General features: G+C 42.3%; 1 protein-coding gene across 15 annotated transcripts in view; it reads right to left on the bottom strand.

Annotated features, from left to right (window-relative positions):
* Nucleotides 1-254: 254 nt before the first annotated feature.
* The window catches only part of STOX2 (storkhead box 2), a 202,667-nt gene continuing 175,663 nt past the window's right edge, over nt 255-27,258 (bottom strand). For 13 of the 15 annotated variants that reach the window (XM_065596755.1, XM_065596757.1, XM_065596758.1 and 10 more), the window contains 2 exons: nt 13,140-15,402; nt 255-2,531 (listed from right to left, as the gene is read on the bottom strand). In XM_065596755.1, the coding sequence (XP_065452827.1) occupies nt 2,336-2,531; nt 13,140-15,402 (2,459 nt within the window). In that variant the 3' untranslated portion in view covers nt 255-2,335. Of the gene's footprint in view, nt 6,361-13,139; nt 15,403-25,523; nt 25,594-27,258 lie in introns of all 15 variants that reach the window. The other 2 variants (XM_005281958.5, XM_065596759.1) reach the window with 2 other exon arrangements.

Below are 27,258 nucleotides of genomic sequence, written 5' to 3'. Positions count from 1 at the left end.
CGTTAACATTAATATGACGTTTTATGTTGTCCGCTGGTCTATGGGAACTTTCAGAAATCACATACCATACAGTTTTTAAGTAGATACTATGATATTTCTCTGGAAAGAGGTCTTCTGTACAGTCAACTACCTGTATAAATTTTAGTAAGTTTATAACAAAGAAAATGTTTTCCCCAAAAAGGTAAAGTTTGTCTTTGCTGTTCACATTTTAATACTGCAATTTGTACTTTCAGATAATCAGCTATAAGTTAAGATATTGTTCAAACATTTTTATTTACTGAATTGATACATACTACTAACATCAGAGCATATCTCAGAAACAAAAATCACAGTCAGCCACTGTATCATATATAATGACGCCTCACAAAAAAGACTCGAGTCTGCATGTAATAAGCAATCCTGAAGTTACATATTTAAGCAATAAGATGGGACAGGCAAAGTATTATTGGGTCATGATAGCATGGCTTGGAAGGCATGATAAGGCAGGAGGCTAAGGGCCAAGTGACTTTAACCAACCAAGAAGCACAATGATTTCCCTTATGTGCACTGAAAGGTCTTATTGCTCTGATGAAATGGAATTTATGCATAAAAATAAGAAAAACAGTTAGATGTGTGCATTATAGAAATAGGTTCTGTATGATATACTGACAGAATCAGAAACCAATTGTGTCCAGAGTTATAAAGCCATTTCATAAGTATGTAAGCTATATCCAACTGTGTAATATACAGCTGTATCTTTACTAAAGAATTCTGATGGCAATACAGAACATGAGTGAAGCTCAAATGGTTTATACAAGTTATACATGTCACCAGAAACTTAAGAAAATGTTGGTTTTTAATATGTACTGTTGGGTGTAATACCTGGGTACCAATAAAAGGCAATGTAAGTATTTACGTTGCTGAACATTCTTCTTAATGTTTTCATTTTTCTTCCAGTTCTGATAAAATAGCAAATGTGGGAACTTTTGGAGACAGTTTGCTGCAGTATATGTTTGCATATGTAACAGAGCAGAATTTGGCCCTTTATACCTAAAAATTACTAGTGGAGTTTGCCTATCTGTAAGAGTTACTCTGGAGTAATCAATTTAGCATAAATTACTTTGGAATAACAATTTAAGGGAGTACAAATAAGATACACCACACCTGCAGAATTAGGATTTCTCGACCAACCATATGAACACATTTAATTTCAAATCATATGTAATTTTAAAAGCTATTCATGTCCATAAAATGCTGAATTGTAAATAACGCCCATTGACTAAAAGGCCTGAAGTTTATATTTCTCTAAATGTCTCCTTTGATAACCACTACAATGCACGCTATTTTCAACAGCCTAATTTAGGCACTCTACTTAAAAGCTATATAAAATAGAATTATGTCCTTCCATTAGAAAGAAATCAACTCTTCAGGCCATGCTTGTCATTTGTATCACAAAGAACTTCTCTTTTGTTCAAACAAATTTGTTATTCTGATTCTCACATTAACAGCACGTTGGAATATCAGACGTGCCACACCAATGAGATCACCTTCCTTAAATATTTGATTTATACTAAAAAACCTGTTACGCCTTTTCTGTCACTATTTGCTTTGCCTCAACCATAGTTAGACTTCCCCTCCTTTCACCTGAATTCAAAGGCCTACAACTCTGTTTGCAATTATGGAAGGTTAACGTAGTAAGTTTTAGACAAGCATCTCATATACTTTTGAAACAAAAAAATAAAATACAGCAATTCCCCTTTACCCACCCCACATACTTAAAACATGACCTCTTTTGACTTGCTTTTATAGATTCTTGCAAAATCGTGTCATGAAAACTCACAGTGAAAATGACTGATATATAAATAATTCACAGATAGAGCTGAGGTCTTTACTAGTCATGTTTGGCTTTCTTTTCCCTCAAGGTGACCGAGCTGTTTATTTTTAGTGGTGGCTCAATTTCTGAAATAAAAGGATCAACTCTGTGGCCGAGTTTAACCACTCACAGGGGGCATCACACATCTGTGGCATTTTTAAATGGAGTTGGCAACTGCATGGACATTGAAAATGCAGATTACACTTACAGTGTCTAGACTTTCATATATGTGCTCAGTTACAATTAAGTGAAGCAAAGGTGAACATATTATCCCTACTGCTATTCTGTTGCTACAGAGCTGCAAATGTGAAAAGCAATACCTTGAAATAAAGATTTCTTTGTTGTCCCTACATAGCAGCACAGTTTAAGTAAACACCAAAACTGTGGATGAGATGCTCGTTTTTCCAAAGATGTAAACATCAGTCCCAGCGTCGTAAACTTTGCTGTATAGGATGAGACAGAAGAGCTGAGGCAGAATGACTATCAAACACTAGTAACAGAAGCTTGTAGGCAGTTAGCAGGTTTCTGCAGTTTTTCAGCTTCACTTGTTGAAGGGTCTGCACTTGCTCGAAAGTTGAACATTGGACCTGCGCCACCATGTGCAGGACTCAGGGCTGGGTTCTGACGTCTGTTACTTTCAACAATACTTGAAGTGTTGGAAGCCAGGCTCTCGCGAGTACTAAAAAGCAAAATAAATTAAATAAACAAAACAAACAAACACCGCTACCCCCCATATATCTACTGAAGAGGAAAACTGACTGGGGCGTTTTAAAATGGGCTTCCTGTGTTTGCATGCAGTGTCACACCAATGAACCATATCAGTTTGATTATTCACATGTTGCTCCAAAAGAGATTGCAAATGTACTCACTGGTCAACAGGTGATCACACAGGTATAGTACTAAACAGACCTGAAGTTGTCCCACAAAGTTTGTAAGTCTGAGCCAATATCAAACATCTGGATTTTTCATTCAGGCAAATAACTTCCATGTGAAATAGATCACCTTTTTTTTCAGGCTGGCGCATTGAAGCACAGAAGTGTTTCACTTCTTATCAAACTGTCTGTACTGGGCTAGCTTGATTATCACTTCAAAAGTTTTTTTTTTCTCTCTCTTACTTAATTGGCCTCGCAGAGTTGGTAAGACAACTCCCACCTGTTCATGCTCTCTGTATGTGTGTATATATATCTCCTCAATATATATTCCACTCTATATGCATCCGAAGAAGTGGGCTGTAGCCCACGAAAGCTTATGCTCTAATAAATTTGTTAGTCTCTAAGGTGCCACAAGTACTCTTGTTCTTTTTTTGAGAAGTGTTTCACTGAATCAGCCAGGTGGCTGAACTGAGCTATGAGAATTCTCCTCTGGGCAGTATTTTTATGCCTCCCCATTAGTGTATATATTTGCACACAGAACATTTCTGGTAGTTCTGACAAAACTGAAGACACTATTTCTTGGAATTTTTTCTAGCTGCTGGCATCCGAGCCTTGACATTCTGAATGCCCTTCACTATTAGGACTATTACGATGCAGGATTGGGTCCTTAAACAGCATTAGTGTCGTAATTTCACTTTATCTAATGTAGAAAGTTCTTTTAATGCAAGTAAATTGTTCATCTGTGGGAGTGGCTGTGCATTTAGCCCTTCTGAAAATTAGGCCATTTAATGAGGTACCTAAATAAGGACACAGAAGCCTAAATTTGAGCCACCAATTTTTGAAAATCTTGGCTATTGTATTTAAAGTTAGTTCTATCCCTCCTCCTCCTCCTTTTATATTATACCTCCTCTTTTATGTTCTACCCGTGAGGATATTTGCATGAAGACAGACTTTATTTTTAACTAATCATTTGCTCCTGCTATTTATTCTCCACCTATAGCCATAATTCTTTGTTAACGATAATTATTTCTGTGGAGATGAATACAAAACCATACACAGAAGAATGAATTCAGGTGTGGAATAAACAGAAACAGAATTACTAAGAATCACTGATACCCAGCGGAAAACTTTGAGATAGGTTATAATAGGTACACTTCTGCTTACCATTGGCCCTCTTCTGCCTTGAGTATTACTCATTTGCTTCAATGGACAATTTGCATACCACTCACTGTGCGTGTGACAGGCAGAAACACCCCCTCTCTCATTTTCTGACTTCTCTTCCTAAACTTTTAGCTGGGGATGGACAGATGACTGAAAAACAGCCTTTGTTTTTACAATTTATGAGTTCCTGCTCTTTATTTCTCACATGAAGTCATATTATTCAATTTGTAACCATCATTTCCAGATTTTCAAGCATTTTCAATTTTGATGTCACAAAATTGACCATGACAACACGTATATCCTGAGATTGCCGTCATCCTGCAATGCAAGCTGTGTGTGCTGATTGATGGCAGGGTTAGGTATGACTCCAGAGGAGGGAAAAGCAGCAGGATTGCATGGCCTCTTCTTTTTTTTTTTAAAGGCACCTGGAGCCAATTTGAATAGCTGTATCAGCAAAATGTAATGTGAGTCTGATAGAAGTTTTTCCAATACGGATATGTTCAAGAATTTTACAGATAAAATACCTTCAGTGTCTTTTGACTTTAGAAGGAATTCTTTCATTAAGAATGAAGGGGGGAGGGATAGCTCAGTGGTTTGAGCATTGGCCTGCTAAACCCAGGGTTGTGAGTTCAATCCTTAGGGGGGGCACTTTGGGGATCTGGGGCAAAATCAGTACTTGGTCCTGCTAGTGAAGGCAGGGGGCTGGACTCGATGACCTTTCAAGGTCCCTTCCAGCTCTAGGAGATGGGATATCTCCATTATCAAGATCCTGTTAAAGTGTGTTTTTTCCAATTTCTCATCCTTTTAAAATATATATTTTCCTTTTATGGTGCTGAAATGGTAATTTTGGTGTATTTAGTACACTCAGGTGTACTAAATATGCCTGCTTCCTAGAAAGAAGCTCCAAAACCAATTCTTTTTATTGTAAAGTGGGAAGGTAATAATGGTACAGTATTTTAATTATAATTAAAAGGCCAAATTTACTCTTAACTCATTTACTTTAATGGAGTTACACTGGTTTTGAAATTGACCAGAAGTACCCATTTTAGTTATCTCACAATAAAACTCATTCCTTGGGTACATGAAAACCCCTTGAAATATCCAGAGTACATCCTGACTTAAAAAATAGCTTCTTAACTGTTGTATGTTACTCTTGATTCATTTTAATGGCTCTTGCCAAAAAGAGATGTTAAAAAGTGGGTAGTAAAGGCAGACAAAGAGAGGGATTATACAATAAACCTAATTTTAAAAACTGCCATTTCTATTTCCCATTTGACTTTATATAAAGCTAGTACAGCAGTCCAATACACTGAACTTATTTGTTCCATTATTAAGCTAGTTAAACTTTATGCTGGACAGAAATAGAGCTTTCAGCTTCAGTGCAAAGAATGAAGGCTGATAGAATATCTCCTTGAACTAACTGAACTGCAAATTTGAGGTACACAATCACATACGTGAATCCTGTCAGCTAGCCAAACAGTAGTATAAGAACTGACTCATATGCAAGCAACCCGGAGAAAGAAAAAGCTCTGTATGCCAAATAAGATCAAATTGTTTGGGTGGGAGGTGCAGAGTGCTATATGGGCAACAGTAAGAATAAGTGGAAGTGTACTTCCATTTAAAAAAAATAAAAGATTAATTTGTAAGAATACCCATACTGCTGTTATAGTGCAAGTATACCCATACTGCTGTTATAGTGGAAAGATGCTAAACATCTGCATAACACGTGATCAATAAAATGGATCCATTCCTAAACCTGCTAAGGTTATATGGCCTTTTTTTGCTGCAAGAACAGGTAAAAGAAATGGATACTCACTGTAACTATGGTTCTTTGAGATGTGATGCAGATATGTATTCCACTTAGGTGTGTGCGCCTCAGCATGTCAGAGCTGGAGCATTTTGCCTAGCAGTGCATATAGAGTTCAGCGCTTGCACCTCGTGGCGTAGCTTTTTCCCTTTCAGTTCCTTCGCAGCAAACACCCAGAGACTAGACTCCAGTGCAGAGGGGAAGGAGGGTGGGCCACGGAAAATACTTTGGCATCACATCTCAAAGAACCACAGTTTCTCAAAGAAACCACATCTCAAAGAACCACAGCCATTTCTTCTTCTTCAAATAGATGCAGCTGTGTATTCCACTTAGGTGAGTTACAATCAGTACCCACCCCAGGAGGAGGGGCTCAGAGTCTGCCTATACAAGGATTGCAGGACCACTCTACCAAAACTTGCAACTGCTCTGGAAGATGCTATAATGGCATAATGATTAGTAAATGTATGTGTGGACGACCATGTAGCAGCCCTGCAAGTGTCCAATATTGAGATATCATTGAGGAAAGCTATTGATATTGCTTGCACTCTCGTAGAATGAGCTCGCCGCTGCTGAGGAGGTTGAGCCGAAGTTATCGCATATGCAGTCTTGATACAGGATGTTATCCATTTAGAGTGTCTGTGAAGAGACTGCTTGACCCTTCAAACTATCTGCATATGACACAAATAAAGTGAAGCATGAAACAGTTTAGTCCTGTCTAGATAGATGGCTAGGCATCACTTGACATCTAATGAATGGAGAGACTGCTTCTCTGGAAATGAATGTGGCTTAGAAAGAACACAGGTAAATATACTGCGTGGTTCAAATGGAACGGAGAAACTGCTTTAGACAAAAATTTTGAGCGTGGTAGTAAAGTCACTTTGTCCTTAGAGACCTATATGTAAGGGGGCTTTGCCATCAGAGCCAACAACTCACAGACTCTCCTTGTGGATGTTACTGCTACTAGGAACCAGTGGCTCTAGAACCGGGGTGGGGTGGGCAGCAGGGCCATAGCCCTTCCACTTTTTGAAAGTGGACAGGCCTGGCCTGTCCACTTTTCGCCGGGGCACCCTTCCCCCCAAGGCTCCACCCCCTGGTCAGGCCAACATGGAGCCTGGCCAGGGAGCCCAGGTGCTAACGGTGTGAGGGAATTGAGGGCAGCCCCGGCCTGTGTTCCCTCCCCCCATGCTCTCCGGCCGGCCCAGGGCAGGTGGACGTGAAGGGTTCGCGACTCTGCGCCAGCTCACCTCAGCTGCTTGCACAGCTCTCCCTGAACCAGCTCCTGCCGTCGGGGGGGGGGGGTAGTGTAGGGGGGCACATGTGTGGGAGCTGCCACCCATCCATGGTAAGAACTGCACGGGCAGATGTAGGGAGCTGCAGACCCTCCACCTGCCCTGGGCAGGGACATGGGTAGGGGTCTACTCTTAATAGGCCCCTGACATCACGGGCAGATGGAGGGTCTGCTGCAGTTCCCCACAGCTGCCCACGTGGCTCTCATCATGGCTGGGTTATGACTCCGAGGCCCTGCACCCTGGCCAGAGCAACACGGGCAGCTGTGGGGAGCCTGGGTCCCTCCACCTGCCCTTGGTGGAGGAGGAAGGGATGCAGGCAGGGGACTGCTTTTGCTCCCCTTCCCCCCAGGCAAGGGCGGGGCCTTGGGAGGGCAGAGCCTCCCCCCCACTCTTTTGAGAAGGCTCTGACACCCTTGCTAGGAACACAGTTTCATGACACAAAAGTGGAAGGGACAAGATGCGAGGGGTTCAAGTGGAGGGCCCACTAAAGCCACTAGGACTGTATTAAGCTCCCACAAAGGAACCGGCTCTCGGACCGGAGGATGGAGACAAAGAAGCCATTTTAAGAATCTTGCTACCATGGCATTGGATAAGACTGATCTTTTCTGAACGAGGTGGGGATGAAATGCCGATATCTCTGCCAGATCCCCTTCCAATGAACTAAGCACAAGTCCAACGACTGAAGATGCAGCAAGTACTCCAAGATGTCCTGGATAGAGGCCAGCACTGGTTGAATTCTGCAAGTCAAGGACCACACCAAAAACCATTTTCATTTCATTGCATGGGCTATTCTGGTAGAGGGCTTTCTACTGTTTGGTGGCTGTATAACAGATCCTACTCAACACTGCTATCCCTCCTCATTTGGCCACGAAGCAACCAGTCTGTGAGATGCAGGGAACTGAGTGCGGGATGCAATGTGTGACCACGATTCTAAGAGAGTTGGTCAGGATGGAGAGGAAGGGGTATGGCAGGCTGAACTGATAGCGCAAGAAGGTTTGAAAACCAGCACGGTCTCAGATGGGCTGGGGCAATGAGAATGAGCTTGTCTCAATCCACTTTCAGATTGAGGCTGACCTCTGGGATGATCTGGGGAAGAGCATACAGGACAGCCAACTGCTAGCTCAGAAGGAAAGCGTCAGACAGGAAGCCCCATCTGAGGCCCCCTTGAGAGCATAACAGGTGACATTTCCTGTTGTGTCTCGTAGCAAATAGGTAGATTGTCAGAATGCCCCAAGTTGCAAAGCTGACCTGGAGGATGTTTGTCTTCAGAGACGACTTGTGACACAGGGAAAAATTCCTGCAGAGATGGTTTGCAAGATGATTTTGGACCCCAGGCACATAGCCAGCTATCTGAGTAATGCTTTCCTCAGCGCAGAACTGCCACAAACTGATTGCCTCTTGACAGAGCCTCCTGTAGTGTGTTCCTCTTTGCTTATTCACAGAATACATTGTGGTGGTATTGTCGGTAAGTATGTGAACTACTGAGCACCTGATATGGTCCAGAAAAGTGTGACATGCATTGTAGATAGCTCAAAGCTCCAGCATGTTGATATACAATGAGGGCTCCTGCTCTGACCATAGACCTTGAACTTTCAGCAACCCTCGATGTACTCCCAAACCCATCACAGAGGGATCGGAGACCACAGACCTGGTTGGCAAAGGCCAGATGAAGGGAACGCCCTGGCAAACGTTCTCTGGAGGAGTCTACCATTTCAAGGAGTCCAAGACCAGGTGAAGAAGACAGACTAATCTGTCCAGTGTGTGAAGAGTCAGACGGTAAACCGTCCTGAGCCGCATTTGGAGGGGGCAAAGGCAGGTGCAAACTGGACCATCTGGGTGTAAGAAGACACGTGGCCCAAGAATCCCAGGCACATCCAAACTGTAGTGGAAGGCTGACACCGCAGACTGAGGCAAAGGTAGCAAATCACCTGAAAACAGTCAATCGGCAGACATGCTCTCGAACCCATAGAGTAGGGCCCCAATGAACTCGAAGTGGGAACCAAAGTTGACTTCACGGTGTTTAGGATGACACCCAGGTGGTCGAGCAAGCACAGTGTAGTGTCGATGTGAGCAAGAACGTCCTCTCTGGACTTGCTGCTCTCTAACCAGTTGCCCAGACCCGGAAAGATGTGGATTCCTTTCTTCCTGAGAAATGCCGTCACGACAACCATGCATTTAGTATAAACCCAAGGGGCAGAAGAGAGGCTGTATGGAAGCACAATATACTGAAAATGGCATTCCACTATGACAAACCGAAGGAATTTTCTGTGGCCCAGCAAAATTGCCACATGAAAGTAGGAGTCCTGAAGATCCAGAGTAGCAAGTCATTAATTTTGAGACAACACGGGAGGAGAGTTGATGAGTGATCATTTGGAACCTCATGTATCTGATATATTGGTTGAGGTCACGAAGGTCGAGATTTAATCTTACCCCTGCAAGTGGTATCGAAGCCAATGTGCTCCAGAGGACCTTAGCAGGTCCAAGTAGCTCATCATTAATGGGGAAGGCGACTCTCTGAGGGGCAGATGACTTTGGGATATCCACTAACTTGTGAGTATTCTCCTGCAGAAACTCCACATGGATATCTAGGGAAGCAGCCACATGCCACAAAAGGTCCTAGTACACCTTGAAATCCTCTGGTACCGAAGGGGAGAAAGAGACCAGCACTGTGGAATTGTCCAGGGACAAAGATGGAGTGGTTAACTGTGCCAGACCTGGATCCTGCTCCAGAACTGATGGGCGTGGGCGGAATGACTCTGGAGGCTCTGCAAGGGGAAGGCTCACTGATACCTGGGCCTGTAGAGGATCGATGGTCCCTGTCACAGAGCTGGTCGGCGAGATGAGGGGTGAGACCTATGTGACTGAGGAGCATCCCATGGATTCCACGGAGACCCACGGGTAGGGCATTGGTGACAGTAGGCACTGGGCCAGAGGCCCACACCCCGACTGCAAAACAAGTGACAATCTTGGTACCCAGAGAGCTCCATGAACGGCCACTGATGTTGGTCAGATGGTGGGACAGTCAGAGGATGAAGATCCCGACCTGGATTCCAAAGACTCCCAGACTTCAGGGGATAAAGGAGGAGCCAGACCTGAGGGTGAGAGCAACCGATCCGACTCGCCCATAGCCTAGAATGACGAGGGAGCTGGGGCCGACGGTTGAAACAGTACAGGTTGTTTCTGGGGCTGGAAGCGGTGTCGACCCTGAAGTCAGCTGCAATACCAAAGTAACTGACAATGCCGAAATGGAGGGCAGTGAGTGCCAGTCACAATTAACAGGGCTGGAGAGGTCCATTGCACAGAGTCTGGTACTGATCCCACTTCTACTGATCATGAAAGGGAAACCTCAGGGTATAGTGCCAAAAGATTCCCAGGTTCAGTGGCCCACCTAGCCTACGCGGCTATAAAAGATGCAGCCTTAGCAAAGTCCTGGATCAAGGATGAGGTCAGGACAGAAAGGCAGAAGAGGTCCATTGCAGCTTGATATGCTGCTAGTGCAGGAACAGCCAGTGCTGGCATCCCCCTCATTGGTACCAGACTCAATGGATGCTCCAGGGCCCCAGAGTCAATGGTATGGGGTCTCTGACCTCCTTGCATGGTACTGGGAAGCGGTTAATGGACTTACTCCATCCCACACACCGGCCGATTCACCCTGTGCCGATCCACACTCCTTCTGGAGGAGGGACTGGGACCTGGAGCAGGCTCGGTTGGTCTTATGCTATCTTTTCCTCGGCACACTCGATGGGAAAACAACTCCTCCAGCTCTTCAGAGAGGCGCCAGCTCCAGGAAGTGAAGAACCAGTGGGTGAATTCTGATCTGACGAGGGCCTCGGTGCTGAAGCCGGCCTCGTGGCCTGTTTGAGCAGACACTGCTTCAGACAAAGATCCCTTGCCACTTTAGTCCGTTTGGTGAAAAATCTGCAAATAGAACACTGTTCCCTGATGTGACTTCGCCTAGGCACAGCAAGTACTGCATGTGGCGATCGTTGTTTGGGAATCACTCCCGCACACAATGGACAATGTTTAAATCCCGGTGAGGGCATCACCAGGGAAATACTTAAACTACCGCTAACTAACACTAAGTATTAAGGATACTAATTAACTATATACAACTAGAAATGTCAGTAAAAATAAAAAGTGACAAAGAGTCCTGTGGCACCTTATAGACTAACAGACGTATTGGAGCATAAGCTTTCGTGGCATGCGTCTGACGAAGTGGGTATTCACTCACGAAAGCTTATGCCCCAATACGTCTGTTAGTCTATAAGTGACACAGGACTCTCTGTTGCTTTTTACAGATCCAGACCTACACAGCTACTCCTCCCTCTGATACACAGAACTCTGCTTCCAGCCACAGGTGGTAAGACGGAACCAAGTGGGGAATAGGGCAGCGCAGTCTCATAGCCAGGGAAGAAGCTACGGCCACAAGAGGCTGCCCCCTTCAGGTTCTGCTTGGGAAAATACTCTGGCTCCAGAGTGCAGGGCTGCACACACCCAAATGAAATACATGGCTGCATCTACTTATAGAAGAACCTTAATTACTCCTTCTTCCTTTAAAATTATATTTTTAAATTTACTGCTAGAAATAATTATCCCCATTAATGTGTCTTTTAAAAAAATAAATTACCCCAGTGATTTGGTGGATAGTGCAGCATGTAGCTGATTGGAGGCAAAGCAGTAGCTCTAAAAATCCTTGAACCAGGGAGGGATAAAAGTGCCACAGAAGAGTTACCCTCAGCCATGGAGCAGCAGGGGAGATGTGAAACAAAACTGCATTTCATTCCCGCAGTAAGGCAGCTTTCCCTGACAGGCTGTGCTGTGAAACACTTGCTACTGTTTAGTAAGAGGAGGGACAACGATATGCTGAGGGATCAAGAGGCAGCACAGCACAAAGAGTTAGGTAGAAGCCTAAAAGTCAACCTACATGACTCTCATTCTGAGCCATTGAGTCAAACTCTGCTCTCAATTACACCATCATCATTCTGGATTAACTATCAAAGCCACTGGAGTTTTCTCTAGACTGACACCATTTTAACTGAGAGGAGAATCTGGCCGTGTGTGTAGAGATGAGGACTACTTTGCATACGTTCTGAGGCTCCCACTACAAACATTCAATTTTTTTTTATAAATTAACAATTTTGAGAAACTAAATCAATTTAAAACAGAAAAAAATATAATTTCCTTTTACCTAACAAGATTCAGATTTTATTTGTTGTAAAAGTGAAGGTGGTAAATAACTTAGGTCTACAATAGGATACTGCAAAAGAACTATAGTACCACCTGTAAATTGTTACTTTGTCTTAAAAATCATTGGTCTGGATTAATTGGTTGGTTTCTAGGATACACAATGAAGCTTGAGACCCAGTATACCAGGGCCATGGCTTCCTCTTAGATCAGAGAGGAGAAGCCTCAATGAAGGATTATTAAACTGGAGATGACAATGTAAAGCCTTCAGGGTGGGCATATATCAGCAACTGTCTCTTCCCATATGTTTCTAAAACTTCTAGCACCATATAGAATCCTTGCACTCTCTTCCTAGACATTACAGGCTAGACACCTCTGTTGATGCACTGTTTGGACATCTTCAGAGACCAAACTTCCTTAATACTTTCAGGGCTGTGGTACCTTCCTGAACCTCCCTCCACTCTTCTTCTAGGTAGAAGAGATTGCTCTTCAAATCCTACCAGTTTGGACTGGTGAGAGACATGGCTTCAGAAAGAGGATTTAAAAAATACCAGAGAAAAGCGTAAGTGGTATCTCTACGTCCCCTAATCAGCTATCTGTAATGTCTCAGCCAAAGACTCTGCCACTACACTGTATCCATTCTTCCAGTTCATCTTGTTGAGGTTTCCCCCCCTCCTATTCTAAATACAACATAAATTAATCAGAAAAAGTAATACAGGAAAGTTTGGGGTGGAGGGACAATGAGCCTATGGCAAAAAGGCAGTGGTAAAATTTGTTGCTTTTGCCTATGTGAGGGAAAGAAACCAAGCCATCGGTCTGGATAGAGGCTTTCTGAGGCTGCCTAAAAATTTTGTCTAAAAGAATGTCTGAAATAGTTTAACATATTCCCACAATCGCTCACCCATATGAAACACAGTAATAACTGAAAACAGAGCATTCTAGAGTGGTCCTTATAATTAATTTTACAGTCCTACCGTGGCGAATTGAACCCGCTGTCTACAGTAATGCTGCTGCTGTCCATGCTGTCCAGTCGAGCTGAATGGGTGGCTCTCTGGTTGCTGCTGTTTTCAGTTTCCTTGGGGGTGAGAAGAGTGAGATTCTTCTCAAACTTTCTTTGCAGATCCCTTTCTTTTTCCCGCTCAAGCAGCCACTGCATAGTGCCCACATCATCCCTGTTTTTTTCTTCCTCAGCATTTTTGTTTGTTCCTTCCTCTGAGTCATCGTCATCAGAAACATTGTAATAATCAAAGGTGGCTTCCTGGTTCCCAACCGGCTCTTGCTGTCTCTGTGAAGCAGGTAAAACTTGTGTAACTGGGGTTACTATAGCTTGTTCAAGTTTCTCACATCTGACTGGCAATGTGTCAGAGGGTGTCTTTTGATGGGGTTTTAGTAGGGGCGCACTGGACTTGTGATAGCTATTCACAGAGAGTGTATTGTGCAGAGGTTTAAAAAGTGTATCTTTGCTAAATATTTCTTTCCTTTTGTCCAGGCTGCTTGATTCAGTGTTATGGTGCTGAACTAGTCGCCCATTTGCGATCACCTCAGGGGTCTGGCCAGCAACTGGACCACTACATGGCCCTTTAGGGGATTCCTCTTTGTGTACCCCAGGTTCTCTGGCTATGTGTTGGGACTGTCTTTCTGAGGGAGAAAGTTTTTTTATTCCATCTGTTAAAGTCACTGAGTCATGGTCCTCTTTATTTTTCCCCAGTGGTGATGGAGCAGTAAGTACAGTCTCACTTGAAGTGTTGCATTGAAAATAATCATCAATTGCTGATTTTGTTGTGCAGGAGTTGAGCTCACTATAAGATGGTAAATTCTCTGTAGGCTTGATTTGTTCTAATAAGCTGCAGGAATTGGGGGTTTCTACATTGCCACTAACTATTTCGGGTACACACACATCTTTATAATTTGCAGATGAAATCAGAGCCCTTTGATGGCTGAGTGACTGTGAAGGCCTTAAGGTACTGTCATCAATATATGCTTGGCTTGTTGTTTGGTCATCTGGGCTACATCCTTCAGCTACGTCTTCAGGTGTACCTAAAGTAGCAGAACCCAGAGGTCCTTTAGAGTTGTCCATTGATCTAGACCTTTCCTTGGCTTTGTTAGACCTCTCGTTCCTTGACCTTCTATCTTGTGTATGGCTGTGGCTTCGATGGACCTTGGAGTGGGAGCTTCCCCTTGAAGGTTCAGGAAAAGGCATCTCAGTTCTTCTTTTGGCCAGTTCACCAGATACATCCCATTCTGGTGTCATGGGAAAGTGAGACTCAATCACGCTAGGATTGCTGTGCATGATAAAATTATCTCCTTTGTGTTCTATTATGAAACAGCCTTCCCGTGGGGACCTAGTAAGGGGATCATAGAACTCATACTCTCTTTCACCTGGTATATCCAAATGGGAACCATCTGAAGGGTCTCCTTTGGACACCCGGGTCTTGCTGTGTGACCGAGATTTTCCATGAGACTTTCTGTGATTCCTACTCTTTTTGCTTCGCCCACTATGGTGAACTGAAGATCCAGCTTTGCTTCTTTGAGCTTTTTCTTCTTCAAGTTTCTTCATTAGTGCAGTATGCCTCATTACATTTTCCACAGTCAAGTCTGGGTTAATGCGCCTAATAATCTCCATTTCTACCTCCCTAGGTATAGTGGTAGGGGTGTCTTCATCCCTCAAGGGCCATTCCTCAGGAGGAAACTGGGCAGAGAAATTGGACAGCTGTTTTGCCTTGTCCTTTTTAAAGCTTAGCCGAAACAATTTTAGTCCAAATTTTTTAGACTGCTTTTCTACATCTTTAGGCTTTGAGAGTGTCTCTGCTTTATAAGAAAAATTTACAGTACTTTTACTTTTTTCAGTGGGTGGTACCTGACACAGAGAAGGAGGGCAATATGAGTCTTTACAGTCTTTTGCTGATTTCCTCTGTAGGGTGGACGCATGCATGCTGTGCATGTCTTCTCTGCAACAATGGCAAGAGTCGCAGTGGTTTTTGGGTAAAGTTCGGTCCCTGACACAGCCTGAGGTGGAGGGAGTTATAGTTCCTTGTTGTGGAGAGGTACACTGAGACCTGTCAGGTATCCTCTCATCCAAATGGTACCATTTACTGTTAGTTCTTATGAGGGATGGGGTTATAAAATAAGTCTGTGGGGTCACGATGAAATAGCCATCTGGAGTTGGATATATTTTCCTCTCTCGTACAAGCATGTTCAAGGTATGTCGAAGAATTTCAGGACTGGGAGTTGGCACGCCTAAAACAACAGTAAATACATATGAGCTACTGTATAATCATGAAAAGTTTTTAGGCTCCCCTCCCACCATCCCAAGCAGAGTTTTGCCAACACAAAAGTTATAGTATGCTGAGCAAACAATTCAAACTGAGCACATTGATAGGCATTCTGTATTTCCACTTCTCTCCTACATTTCAGTCACATGAATTATTAACTAAATAAAAAGAGGACATTAATAGAGTGTAAAAAATAACACTTTAGTTACTTCCATTGTGTAGGTGACCTTAAACTACAAAATGGAAAGAATACAAAGAAAAGAGAATCAAGGGAAAAGATCTAATTTTTCAAGTATCAGAGGGGTAGCCGTGTTAGTCTGAATCTGTAAAAAGCAACAGAGGGTCCTGTGGCACCTTTGAGACTAACAGAAGTAAGTTAGTCTCAAAGGTGCCAAGGACCCTCTGTTGATCTATTTTTTATTATTCTAGTCAAATATTTACATCCCAATGCATCAATATTTATGTATTAATTATGATTTACAGCAATGTATAAATAGGTGCAAATAACTTTTTTCAGATAAAAATGCAATAGAAACAAAGCACACAGGAGAACCATACCTCCAACACAATCCAACTGGCAGGACTTTCCCACCAAACCATTCCCACATAAACAAATGTCCCCATAAGGCTCTTACCTCCTCAGCCTCTCCAAGAAAAAGACTATTTGAATTACATAGATCTATTTTATTCAAAGAAACGTGTTGATTATGGTGGATGCTGTTATTTATTTGTCTTCTAAAAACTTCCCCACAAGAGTTGCCTGGCCTTTAAGTGGAGTCTGATGGACCACATGCTTGAGTGTAGATATCAAATACATGCAGAAGGAATACCTTATTATTGACTACATAAAATCCACATAGGTCATTATGTGGACTGGGCCTTGGGACCTGATCCTGCATAAAAATTTCTATTGACTTCAGTGGTGCAGGATCAAGTCCTTAATACTTCATTCAGCACCAAATAAGGCCCCAGCTAATGTGTAGGAGAAGCTAATGGCTGGGCTGCTCTCCTCTGTGTCTCCTCCTGTATATGTATATGTCGGAGACACAGAAGAGAGCAGCCCAGCCATTACGTACACCCATTCTGAAATGTATACCCACGTTTCAGAGGTTAGAGTTTGCAGTTACACTTTGCTACTTGTATTTGAGTACAGCAGAAGGACGACATGGGACCAGCACAGTGAACAACATGCTGTCCAAGAGCTAGCGTGCCGTTGTGGCAATTACAAACTGACTTCAAACACTGGCTCTTGGTGTTACCATGTAACTGTGAGGGGAAGGGACAACAAAAATGTCCACATTTTGGAGCTTCATGTGCTAAAATGAAGAAAAGTATTTCTGATTCCTAAATGACTAAATTAATCTATAGTTTAGGACGATGATCAAAAATAAATAAATAAAATAAATGGCATGGAACCAGTCCCTATTCTTCACCACTGCTTTCTTTCAAGGCAAAAACTCTAACACACACCCCACACATGAAATACAATAGTTGAAACAGATGTTTATACAACCACCAAAAAAGAAGAGAAAAAGCTTTCATGCTTAATATTGAAGGAAACCTTTGTGACACGGGAATTAGTCACTTTTGCTCAATGATTGGAGACTGCTCAAGAACAGTTCATTGGTGCAAGTTAGTCAACTCATTTACTACTAACAGGATGGGATCAGATCCTGCAGTAAATTTCTGGTTTCACCAGCTTACTCTTCAGGGAGACTTACAAAAGGGAGTCTTTTTCCACTGCTGAACAGATTACAGGATAAGAAGCACCAAGGTTTAGGACAGTTCTGAAGTTCTTGTTGCATGTACACCTTAGGAAAGAGAGGGTTTTCCATCCATTTGTTCCCAGGATTCCGAATAATGTCATCCTTGCTCTCATAAATGGGGAGAACAGAACCCTCTTCATCTATAACCTTGAAAATCTTTATTTTGTTTTGTTTTTTAAAGGGTGTTGAAACACTGGCTTCTGCTAACCCAGAAGAGACCAGTTGGATTAAGCTCCTAACTGGAATTTACCTGGGAAATATGAGGTAGGGGAAAGGTCCAGTTGAGGTCCATTCCCCTTATTCTTTGATGAACTCAGTGGAACCCTAGCCCATAATCTCACAGAAGAGCAACCTACTGGGGAGATCTCTCCTGTATAACTCGAGAGGAAACCTGCCTGTATCTGCCTTGCTGTGGCTCATGTGGGGGTGGATTCTTCTCTACTTCCTCTGCCGGCATCTTCTAAGAGGCCTTTTTAGTAGCCTGGCCAAGAAAGTGTTAATGCAAGTAGGTTCCAAGCCTTCATTATATGTGTGACTTGCTGGTAGTAGGCTTTAACCTTCCAAAGGCCAAAAATCTCCCCCACTCTCCACGTTGGGAAGGTGAACCCAGATGCTGCTCTCTCAATTGGCAGAAGGGTTCATGCATCGGAGACACAGATAGCTCTTGATGCTGAGAGCATTATAACTATGCAGTCTGGGCAGTATCTCCCTCTTCTTTGCTTCCTCGGACAGCAGCCACCATGCTGACCAAAGATGTGGGTGTCTGTCTGGAGACAGAACTCGGGCTGCGGAAAATGAGGAGGGACGCTAAGAAATGAGTGCTAACATTTCTTTATTCCTCATTAGTTTTGTCTGTGTTAAAAGGACGTGTGGAGCAGTCACCACTCCTGAATTGGGAGTCCAGAGCAGAACAAAATCTTTTGCATTCAACTACTAAAGGTTATTTAAAAAAAAAAATTAATATGGAAAGAGATGCAGTGTTTCTTTTTCAAGGTTTGACTGCTTAAAAACAAAAAGCAACAAAAAACTCTAGTTCCACCTGCACCATATCAAACCCTTTTGAGTTGTATTTTTCTTGCGGCCTTTTCAGTCAACATTTTAGCAAAAGGCAATTTTAAAATTTCTTTGTGAAGTAAGTCATTATCCCCTTTTTTCTTTACAGTCAAAAGCTCTCTTACATAATACGCATGTTCTTAATAGGAGCTTCTAGAGTGCATTTTACAGAAAAGAGGAATACAAAGTAAAGTGTTTTTCTCTCTTCCATACGTGAAGAACATTTCAATGAGAAAGCTAAGCTACTGCTGTCCAAATTTCATTAGAGTGGATTCTAATATATGCCAGTGTTTCACTAGTTTAGCAACTGTAGTTGTATGTTTTTGCACATACACAGCCCTAAGACCTCCTGAAGTTTTGACATAAACCAACAATAGCCAAGATATAGAGAACTCATGCTAACCATTATCCCTAACTCACCCCATTAGAGGGTACACTGTATTGAAGTATGTATAGTAACTACTTTCTTATCTGGCTTTGGATGATATTTGTATTTAGAGGTGTTTTTACTGGGTCAATTACCAGGAATATTTGTCAGGAAAGGTTTATAATGGACCTGTTCAGAAGCTGAATAGGAACAATATGGACACAAGAGTGAGAGCAACAGCAAAAAAGAAGCGGCCGAAGAGGTGTACTCAGGGCTTGTTTACACTACCGCTTAAGACATTCAGGATTGTGAAAAAGCCACTCCCTGACTAACGTAAGTTGGTTGGACTTAAAGCGGTATCTACACCGCTCTATGTTGGTGGGAGATGCTCTTCTGCAGACATAGCTTCTGCTTCTTGTTGAGGTGGAGTATTTATGCTGACAGGAGAGAGCTCTCCTGTCAGCGTAGCATGTCTTCACCAGAGGTGCTACATCGATGCATCTGCGCTGACATACTGCGGTAGTGAAGACAAGCCTTTAAGATTCCAAGCTGTCTTCCCCCACCCCAAATTATGGGTCACATACATTTCATGAAATAATCATCAAGGTAAGGCAAGAGAACTCAGATTTCCCCTTCTCCCTTTCCAGTGGGTGTACCCTTGCTACAGGAGATCATTCTGGAAGTAGTAGCAGAGACACACACCATCTTGAATGAGCAGGGCACACCAGCAGTAGCAACGAATGGGAATGTCTAAAAAAAAATAGGCAACTGTGTACTGGCAGGTGGACAACAAGAGCTTAGCACACACACACACAGTGCTCAAAGGCTTGTGTTATCTCCCTCGGCAAACACAAAATAATAATATGCAACCCCCCTCCCCCAAAGCTCAAGCATCTACAATTAAAGAACTTGAAAACTATACTCTCAGCTTGAGCAGGCTCTTAGCACAGGGCAGAAGTGCCAAGAATGAATACAATGCACACAGAGCCTGATATGTATTATCTGTTGATGTTTGGTTCATAATATCAAAGTGCATCTAGGTGCTTGCTTTGCGAATGCTGTCCCTTCCTCCTCTACCGTTAGTTTTACCAGTGGCAGTGAACCAGAAAGCCAAACTCTCTCAGCTTTTCTTTGTGTCTGTGTACAAGATTCACTGCACGATTCAGTGTTACTCCCGCTGAAGTTCAAGGGTAGTGGTGCAGAAGTCCCTTTTCATGCTCCCCTTTTCATTCTAGAGATACAGTTCCTCATGGAGACACAATGTCTCCAGGCAGGACACCTCACCATTCCCTACAAAGGACTCCCCTGCACGGGAATAATGTAGGCCTCAATCTTTAATTTTACTTGTTTTTTCAATACTCGTTTAAAAAATAGGAAGAAAAGAAAGGAAAAAAGCTTTCTCCCGGGAGCTTTATGAAAGTTATTAAAAGAGATTGAAATGGATCTTTTGACACTGTTATGGTTGTTATGTAAAAAGCATTGCAAATGCATTTAAAAAAAATACGTATAATTCACCCAACAGACCAGAATGACCATAAAGTGTTGTGTAAAAGACTCTTGAAACATTAGTTTAGCTGAGGCTCTGTAGTTTCACTGGGAGACTAACTCTTATAGACACAGAGTGTGAGCAAAAATCATACGAAAATATAATTACCTGGGCAGTAAGCAATTTTCCAAGTTAAATATGTCAGCCTTCTCTCTTCCCTCCTACTTGGGGGAAGTTAGCTCCTTTGCATCTCTGATGTAGTCTGAAGATATCCCTTTATCACATCCACCATACAATCCCCCATTTCTGCCTCTCAGCAGCACTACACACTAAAATTCGCTAGTGGTTTTATTATGGTCACCACTTCTCAGGTCCATTGGAACAAATAAGTCCATATAAAGGGAAAGAGATCCAGAATTGAATGTGGCTTGCCTGCCTGGCAGCAGAAAGCACTGACACTAGGCTGGCTCCCACTACTGTTTTTTAAAATATTTTTGCATATGGTACAGTTTAAATGGTCCCATGATAGCTGGAGGGTGCTTCCTGTAGCCCATATTCTGGACTGAATAAAAACAAAGTGTGAAGTCCAAAGGGTTTATTTACACCAGGAAGCACTTTGCACCAAGTTAACAAGCAGCTGCCATGAGATAGCATTTCTACTGATTTGTTTAATTTAATATACAAATGTAAATGATAGAAGGAAAAAATGCAAAGAACAAAACCGTCTGCCAAAAGGTAATTTTTTTTCCTTTTAAGTTAACACTTTTCCGGTCCTTCTTTCCCATTCCTATTATTTCCTCTTCTTTCTCATCATTTTCCCTACCTATCCATTTCCTTTCCACACTCCTTTTACTTCCCTCCTGGTCAGCCATGTTCTTTCCCCCAAAATAGTTGCAATACATTTCTGTTAGCATTTGGTTTCACATCTGAAGTGGGGAGAGTGGGTGAGATTGTCCCAGTGTATTATAAACAATGTCAGCAAAAATATATGACCCTGAGTGGTTAAAGAGAGCCCTCCATCTACACTAGGACTTTTCACACTGTCTAGCTCTACTGCTAGCACCAGATGATGTGCAGGTGGACACAATATTTGACAACAGTAGATAAAAAAATGTTTCTAGTCTACACTAATACTTCCAAAGTTCCTAGCAGTGACAGAACTGAATAGGGCTAGAGAAACAGTGCAAGAAGCCCTGGGATAGACAAGGCTATTAGGTAGAAATAGGATCCATCTATTTAGGTTATCATAATGTGCTCATCACGGTTGTACTTGGTACCTTCCAGAATTAAAAAGATAAACAAAGTGATAAAAACCTGTAAAGTGGGGATGAGAAGGGCTCAGTCCTGCTCCCACTGAGTCACTGGCAAAGCACCCATTGACTTTAATGGGAACAAGACAGGACCTGAAGGAGGAAGATAAGTCAAAGCTCTAAAAACCCCCATTTGTTCATGTTCCCCTCCATTAACCATTTGATAGCTCTATTCACTTTGCCTTTTGCAAGTTTTGAAGCTTCTGCTGAAGAGAATAAGAAGCCAAGTTGGTCTTTTTGCTGCTGCAAACAGCTTGGTTATTCTGCATGCAGAAGTCCAAGTAGATGGATTTGCATATTCACTGTATGATTACTGAAAAATAATGGTACAGTGATTATACAAATATCTCTGTTCTGATTCTAATAATAGTTGTCCAGCAAGAAGAGTACAGATATTTGCACATTAGTTTGAGATTAGCTATAGACTGATGATGCAAATTGGATACCCAGAACCAATCAAGGTGCAGAGCTGTTGGTATTGGAAAAATATTACTGTTATGCTTTCATATCTGTACAGCATCCTGCCATTCTGACTGGTGAAAACAGTTCCATTTCAGTAAGACATATAATTGCCAAAATTCATTTTTTGAAGTCAAGCCCTTTCTGAGTTAGATCTATATCCTCACATCATTTCAGTAATGGGATTCCCAGTTTCCTTGGGTAGTTACATGTGTGAATGGATGGGATACCATAGCACTTTACAAAAACTAATGAACTGAGCCTCATAACTCAAATAGTGAAGAGGACAAAGGCACTGATACACAGCAATAAGGACTGCTTGGTAAGCTGGGGGCAAGCAGTATATGTTTCAACACAGCTAACTGTAAAGTCATATATCTAGTAGATTCTATACGCCTGATGGAATTTTGCACACAATATTTTAAAATTCTGCATATTTTATTTGTCAAAATAACGCAATATAACCATGCTGGTTTCAATTATTTTGGTAATTTATTTAAACTACAATACATTGGATGGAGAATCGGAGTGGGGAGCATTGGAGGAAATCCCCAACCCCCCTCTGTCTAATAGTAATGTAGCTAGTATTGACCCTTTACTTCTAGTTATTAGTCAACAAATATATGCAGCCATATGCTCAGTGTTACATCATAGGCAACTGAGGAGCAAGTGAGGGCTGGGGACTCAAACTCACAATTTATATTGGCTGCTGACCATCTCCAGAAAGGTCAGTAGCAAACAGTTCATGGAGCACATTCTGATAGGAAAAAATATTCAGTTCAAAAATTTAAAAGCAGTTCTAATCCCTAAAGCTCCATAAGCATTTATAAGGTCACACTGTCCTTTACAATAAGGCTCTTTTACGCCACTCTGGCAATGTAAAGGAACCTTAAAATTTTTACACCTGTTTTATATTTCTGGGGGAATTCACTAAGAACAATGGGAACACTTCACTAAGCAGGCAGGATGCTACATTCTGCTCTGCCTGAGGGGACAGAGCCTGCCCCACGCCTACCTCCTCAGAAACACCCCAAAGCCCTACCCCTCCACACCAAGCGTTCTGCAATAGTGAGCAAGAGGGACAGTGTCTCTCACTCACACAACTGCCTAGCCCCAACCCTTAAGGGCGATTTACATCTCTACCGGCAGCTCTGGGTATCCAAACCGACCTGCCTGCACTACCAGAGAGGAGCGCGTGACCGCTCTTGCAGCTTCCCTTTGCTTCCCCATCAGAGGTCATTTTTCTGCAGGGAAGCAAAGAAATCTGCGGAGGCCATGAATTCTGCACACATGCAGTGACACAGAATTCCCCTACGAGTGTAGAATCTAGGAACACACAATGTAGGCTGAACTTACAGAATAGGGGACTCTCTCCTAATAAGCAGTGCCTCTGAAAAAGATTTGGGGGTCTTGGTGGATCATCAGTTGAACATGAACTCCCAGGCAACACTGTGGCCAAAAGGCTACTGTGATCCTTGGATGTATAAAAAAGGAAATCTCAAGTAGGAATAGAGAGGCTATTTTACCTCTGTATTTGGCCTTGCTGCCATCGCTGCTGAAATACTGTGTCCAGTCCTAGTTCGAGAAGGATGTTGATAAATTGGAGAGGGTTCAGAGAAGAGCCATGAGAATTGTTAAAGGAGTAGAAAACATGCCTTAAGAGTGAAAGATTCAAGGAGTTCAATCTACTTATCTTAACAAAGAGAAGGTTAATGGGTGACTTGATCAGTCTAAAGAAGAACAGGAGTACTTGTGGCACCTTAGAGACTAACAAATTTAGTTACTCTACAAATTTAGACACTCTAAGGTGCCACAAGTACTCCTGTTCTTCTTTTTGCGGATACAGACTAACACGGCTGCTACTCTGAAACTTGATCAGTCTAAATACCTACATGGGGAACAAATATATGAAAATAGGCTCTTCAGTCTAACAGACGACAGTATAACACAATCCAACGTCTAGAAGTTGAAGCAAGACAAATTCAGCCTGGAACTGGGTATAATCTTTTTAACAGTGATGGTACTAACCATTGGAAGAATTTACCAAGGGTCACGGTGGATTCGCCACCACCAACAATTTCTAAATCAAGATTGGATGTAGTGTTTTTTTAAAAAAAATTTGCTCTAGTTCAAACGGAATTGTTTTGGGGAAGTTCTATGGTCTGTTATACAGGAGGTCGGATTAGATGATTACAATGGTCCCTTCTATCCTTGGAATCTATCAATAACCTTATTTTGCAAGTGGAGAAACTGAGGTAGAGAGGTTAAGTGACTTGCCAAAGGTGTCAGCAATAGACACTAGAGTCAGAAATAGAAACCAGATCTATTGGTTTCCACAAGATTATCCTTGCAGTGTAGACATTTGAGCTCAGGTTGGAGCCTGGGCTCTGAGACCCTCTCCTCTCACTGGGTCTCAAAGCCTGGGCCTGAACATCTACACTGCAATTTTATAGCTCTGCCGCCTGAGACCCACAAGCCCAAGTCAGCAGACCCAGGCCAACCATAGCTACATCGCGGGTCTTTTATTGCAGTGTAGCCATATCTTGTATGTTTGGGACCTGGAAGAAGCCTGAAGGCAAGAGGGCAGCAAGAGGGGTTTGCTGGCTAGTGTCCCCACAACCAGAGAGCTAGGGCCAGAGGGCTCAAGGAAGGAGGAACAACAGAGGGATTTCTTGCTGACTCTAGGCCAAAGAAACCGAGCTACGGTCCAGAGAGGGCTGAAGGCAGGGAAGCAGCAGAGGAACTGACTTGCTGACTTCTCCAAGGCTGCAGAGCTGGATCCAGAAGAACCATGAGGGCCAGGGGGAGTGATGGATGCTCCCAGCAGAGAGGTGGTGGGCGTGTGGGGGAACCTGCTGGAAAGAACAGGGTTGCACTCCAGCTCGGGGGGCTGGCATTGCTGTCCTGGTACATGGATCGGAGTGGGCTGTGCTGAGCTGGGGCATGGTGAGGGATGCCAGGGCTATATGTTGCATATACTGTTTGGACTATGCTGGGGGAAATCTGGACTATGATTGTGGGACTTTTATTATGATAAATGTATACAGAACATTTGCAATAACTGAACCCCACAAGGGCTATATTTATACTTGGGAAGACTCTGGAGACTAATTCTGGGATTCTGAAGGAGGGAAACTGAGGCAGGCATGCCTGTCATGACGTGGCCTGCCGCAGAAGGATGCTCCCGTTGGGGCTGCCAGTGACACCCTGACAATATCCTGTTTATATGTAAACTCCCTCACCATCTCCAGAGGCTGGTCGTCTTTCTTTCTTGTTCTACTCCCCCACTAAAGAGAAGCACCAGTAAAAAATAATATATATATATTAGAGATTCTGGCATTTAAAATACTGTATGACAGCAGCGGTGTTATTTAAGATTATGTAGTGCTTTAATAATTCAAAAGCAGAAACTGTCTGGACATTGAATCATCAGACATGTACATTTGCTGCATCTCAAGAGAGTCTACTGTGCCTTCCACAGAGCTTCCAGACAGAAGATTATGTCTTGTTTGTTGCTCACAAAGAACACTGACCTAAGGTGAACTCACTTAATGTAAAGTACATCTTTTCACTGCTGCATATACATTGGGCATTCAATGTAAAAATGAATGTACAGCAATTATATATTTTTGAGGTGGACTTTACCTCAGTGCAGCAGCCATCTGAATATCACTTCTTTACTTCACAAGTGAATATTAACACAGGGGCACGTATTCTGTTACAGAAATTTTCAACACTGTAAGCTGATTTGGTTAACAACATTACAAAAAAAATCTGTAAAAACTATTAAAAACAGCAAAGTCATTATATACCCATAAACTTTAGCTATAAGCTTTGTTAAAGCCAGGTTCATAGTCACTAGAGGGTAGATGCCAAATGCAGGAAAAGAGGTTAAATTCTTAGCTGTTATCCTGGATTTAATAGATTTACATTTAGTATATGAGATTTTAAATCTGGTCAATAAACATAATGCAGGATTTCATAAACATCTTCTTGCATGATTCTAAATTAGAATATTACAATATTCACAGTAGTAGTGCTCTCTCTTTAAAAAGAAAGACTGACAAAACACAATACACATAAATAAGATGTTTATTATTATTACAAACATTTTTTCCCCCCAATACCAGTGTATAAGTTTATGAAAAATACATTTTAAATAGTGTTTAACTGGTGTTAAATCTTCTAAAATGATTTTCTCCTGAGCTGGCACTATGGCTTAACAAGGGATAAAAGAAACATTCTGATTGGCTCATGAAATACTAGTTTAAGATGTAGAGTGGTTGCTATGTGATGTTATAAATAATTAGCATACCTTATTTCAGATATAGCTGTGGCCCAGATTTATGTCTGCACATTGGCTCAGCAAACTACAGGGCTAGTACGCAACTGTAAGATCCTGCACTGAGGAAAGAGGTTTATTTTTCCTCAGTCTGAGAATGGCAACTGTGGTTACGAAGTTTACACATGCCATAAAACCGAGGGAAGTACCTGCCTTTACAGCACAAGTGACCTTGTGACAAGTGGCTGCTGTGAAGACCCTACCTATGCCAACTGGAAGGGTTCTCCCCTTGGTTTAGGTCAGTGGCTCTCAACCTTTCCAGACTACTGTACCCCTTCCAGGAGTCTGATTTGTCTTGCGTATCCCCAAGTTTCGTCTCACTTAAAAACTACTTGCTTACAAAATCAGACATAAACATACAAAAGTGTCACAGCCACACTATTACTGAAATATTGCTTACTTTCTCATTTTTACCATATAATTATTAAATAAATCGATTGGAATAGAAATATTGTACTTACATTTCAGTGCATAGCATATAGAGCAATATAAACAAGTCATTGTCTGGATGAAATTTTAATTTGTACGGACTTCGCTAGTGCTTTTTATGTAGCCTGTTATAAAACTAGGCAAATATCTAGATGAGTTGATGCACCCCCGGAAGACCTCTACATATCCCCAGGGTACACGTATCCCTGGTTGAGAACCACTGGTGTAGAACCACTCTGAGGAGAAGTAGCTAAGCCTACAGAAGAATTCCGTCGACCTAATCTTGTTTACACCAGGAGTTAGTTGGCTTAGCTATGTCGCTCAAGGGGGTAGATTTTTCACACCCTGAGGTATGTAGCTGGGTTGACCTAACTTGTTAGTGTAGGCCCTAGACATGCAAATGTTCCTACATGGTGAGAGAAAGACAAATTATTTGACAGTATAGAATTTAGAATTACGTACTCAGTAATGCTCTCCTCTTAGTTATTCACAATCCAACTGGGGAAGAGAAACTATTAATATATAAAAGGATATGGGATATTTTAAAACACCTATTGAGAAAATACTGATTCTCAAAAAGCTGTGACTCGTTAATTTCTATAAGGGATG

This window comes from Chrysemys picta, chromosome 5 (genome assembly GCF_011386835.1).
Source record: "Chrysemys picta bellii isolate R12L10 chromosome 5, ASM1138683v2, whole genome shotgun sequence".
NCBI lineage: Eukaryota > Metazoa > Chordata > Testudines > Emydidae > Chrysemys > Chrysemys picta.
The sequence above is the reverse complement of the archived record's forward strand: the minus strand, read 5'-3'. Positions and strand labels throughout refer to the sequence as shown.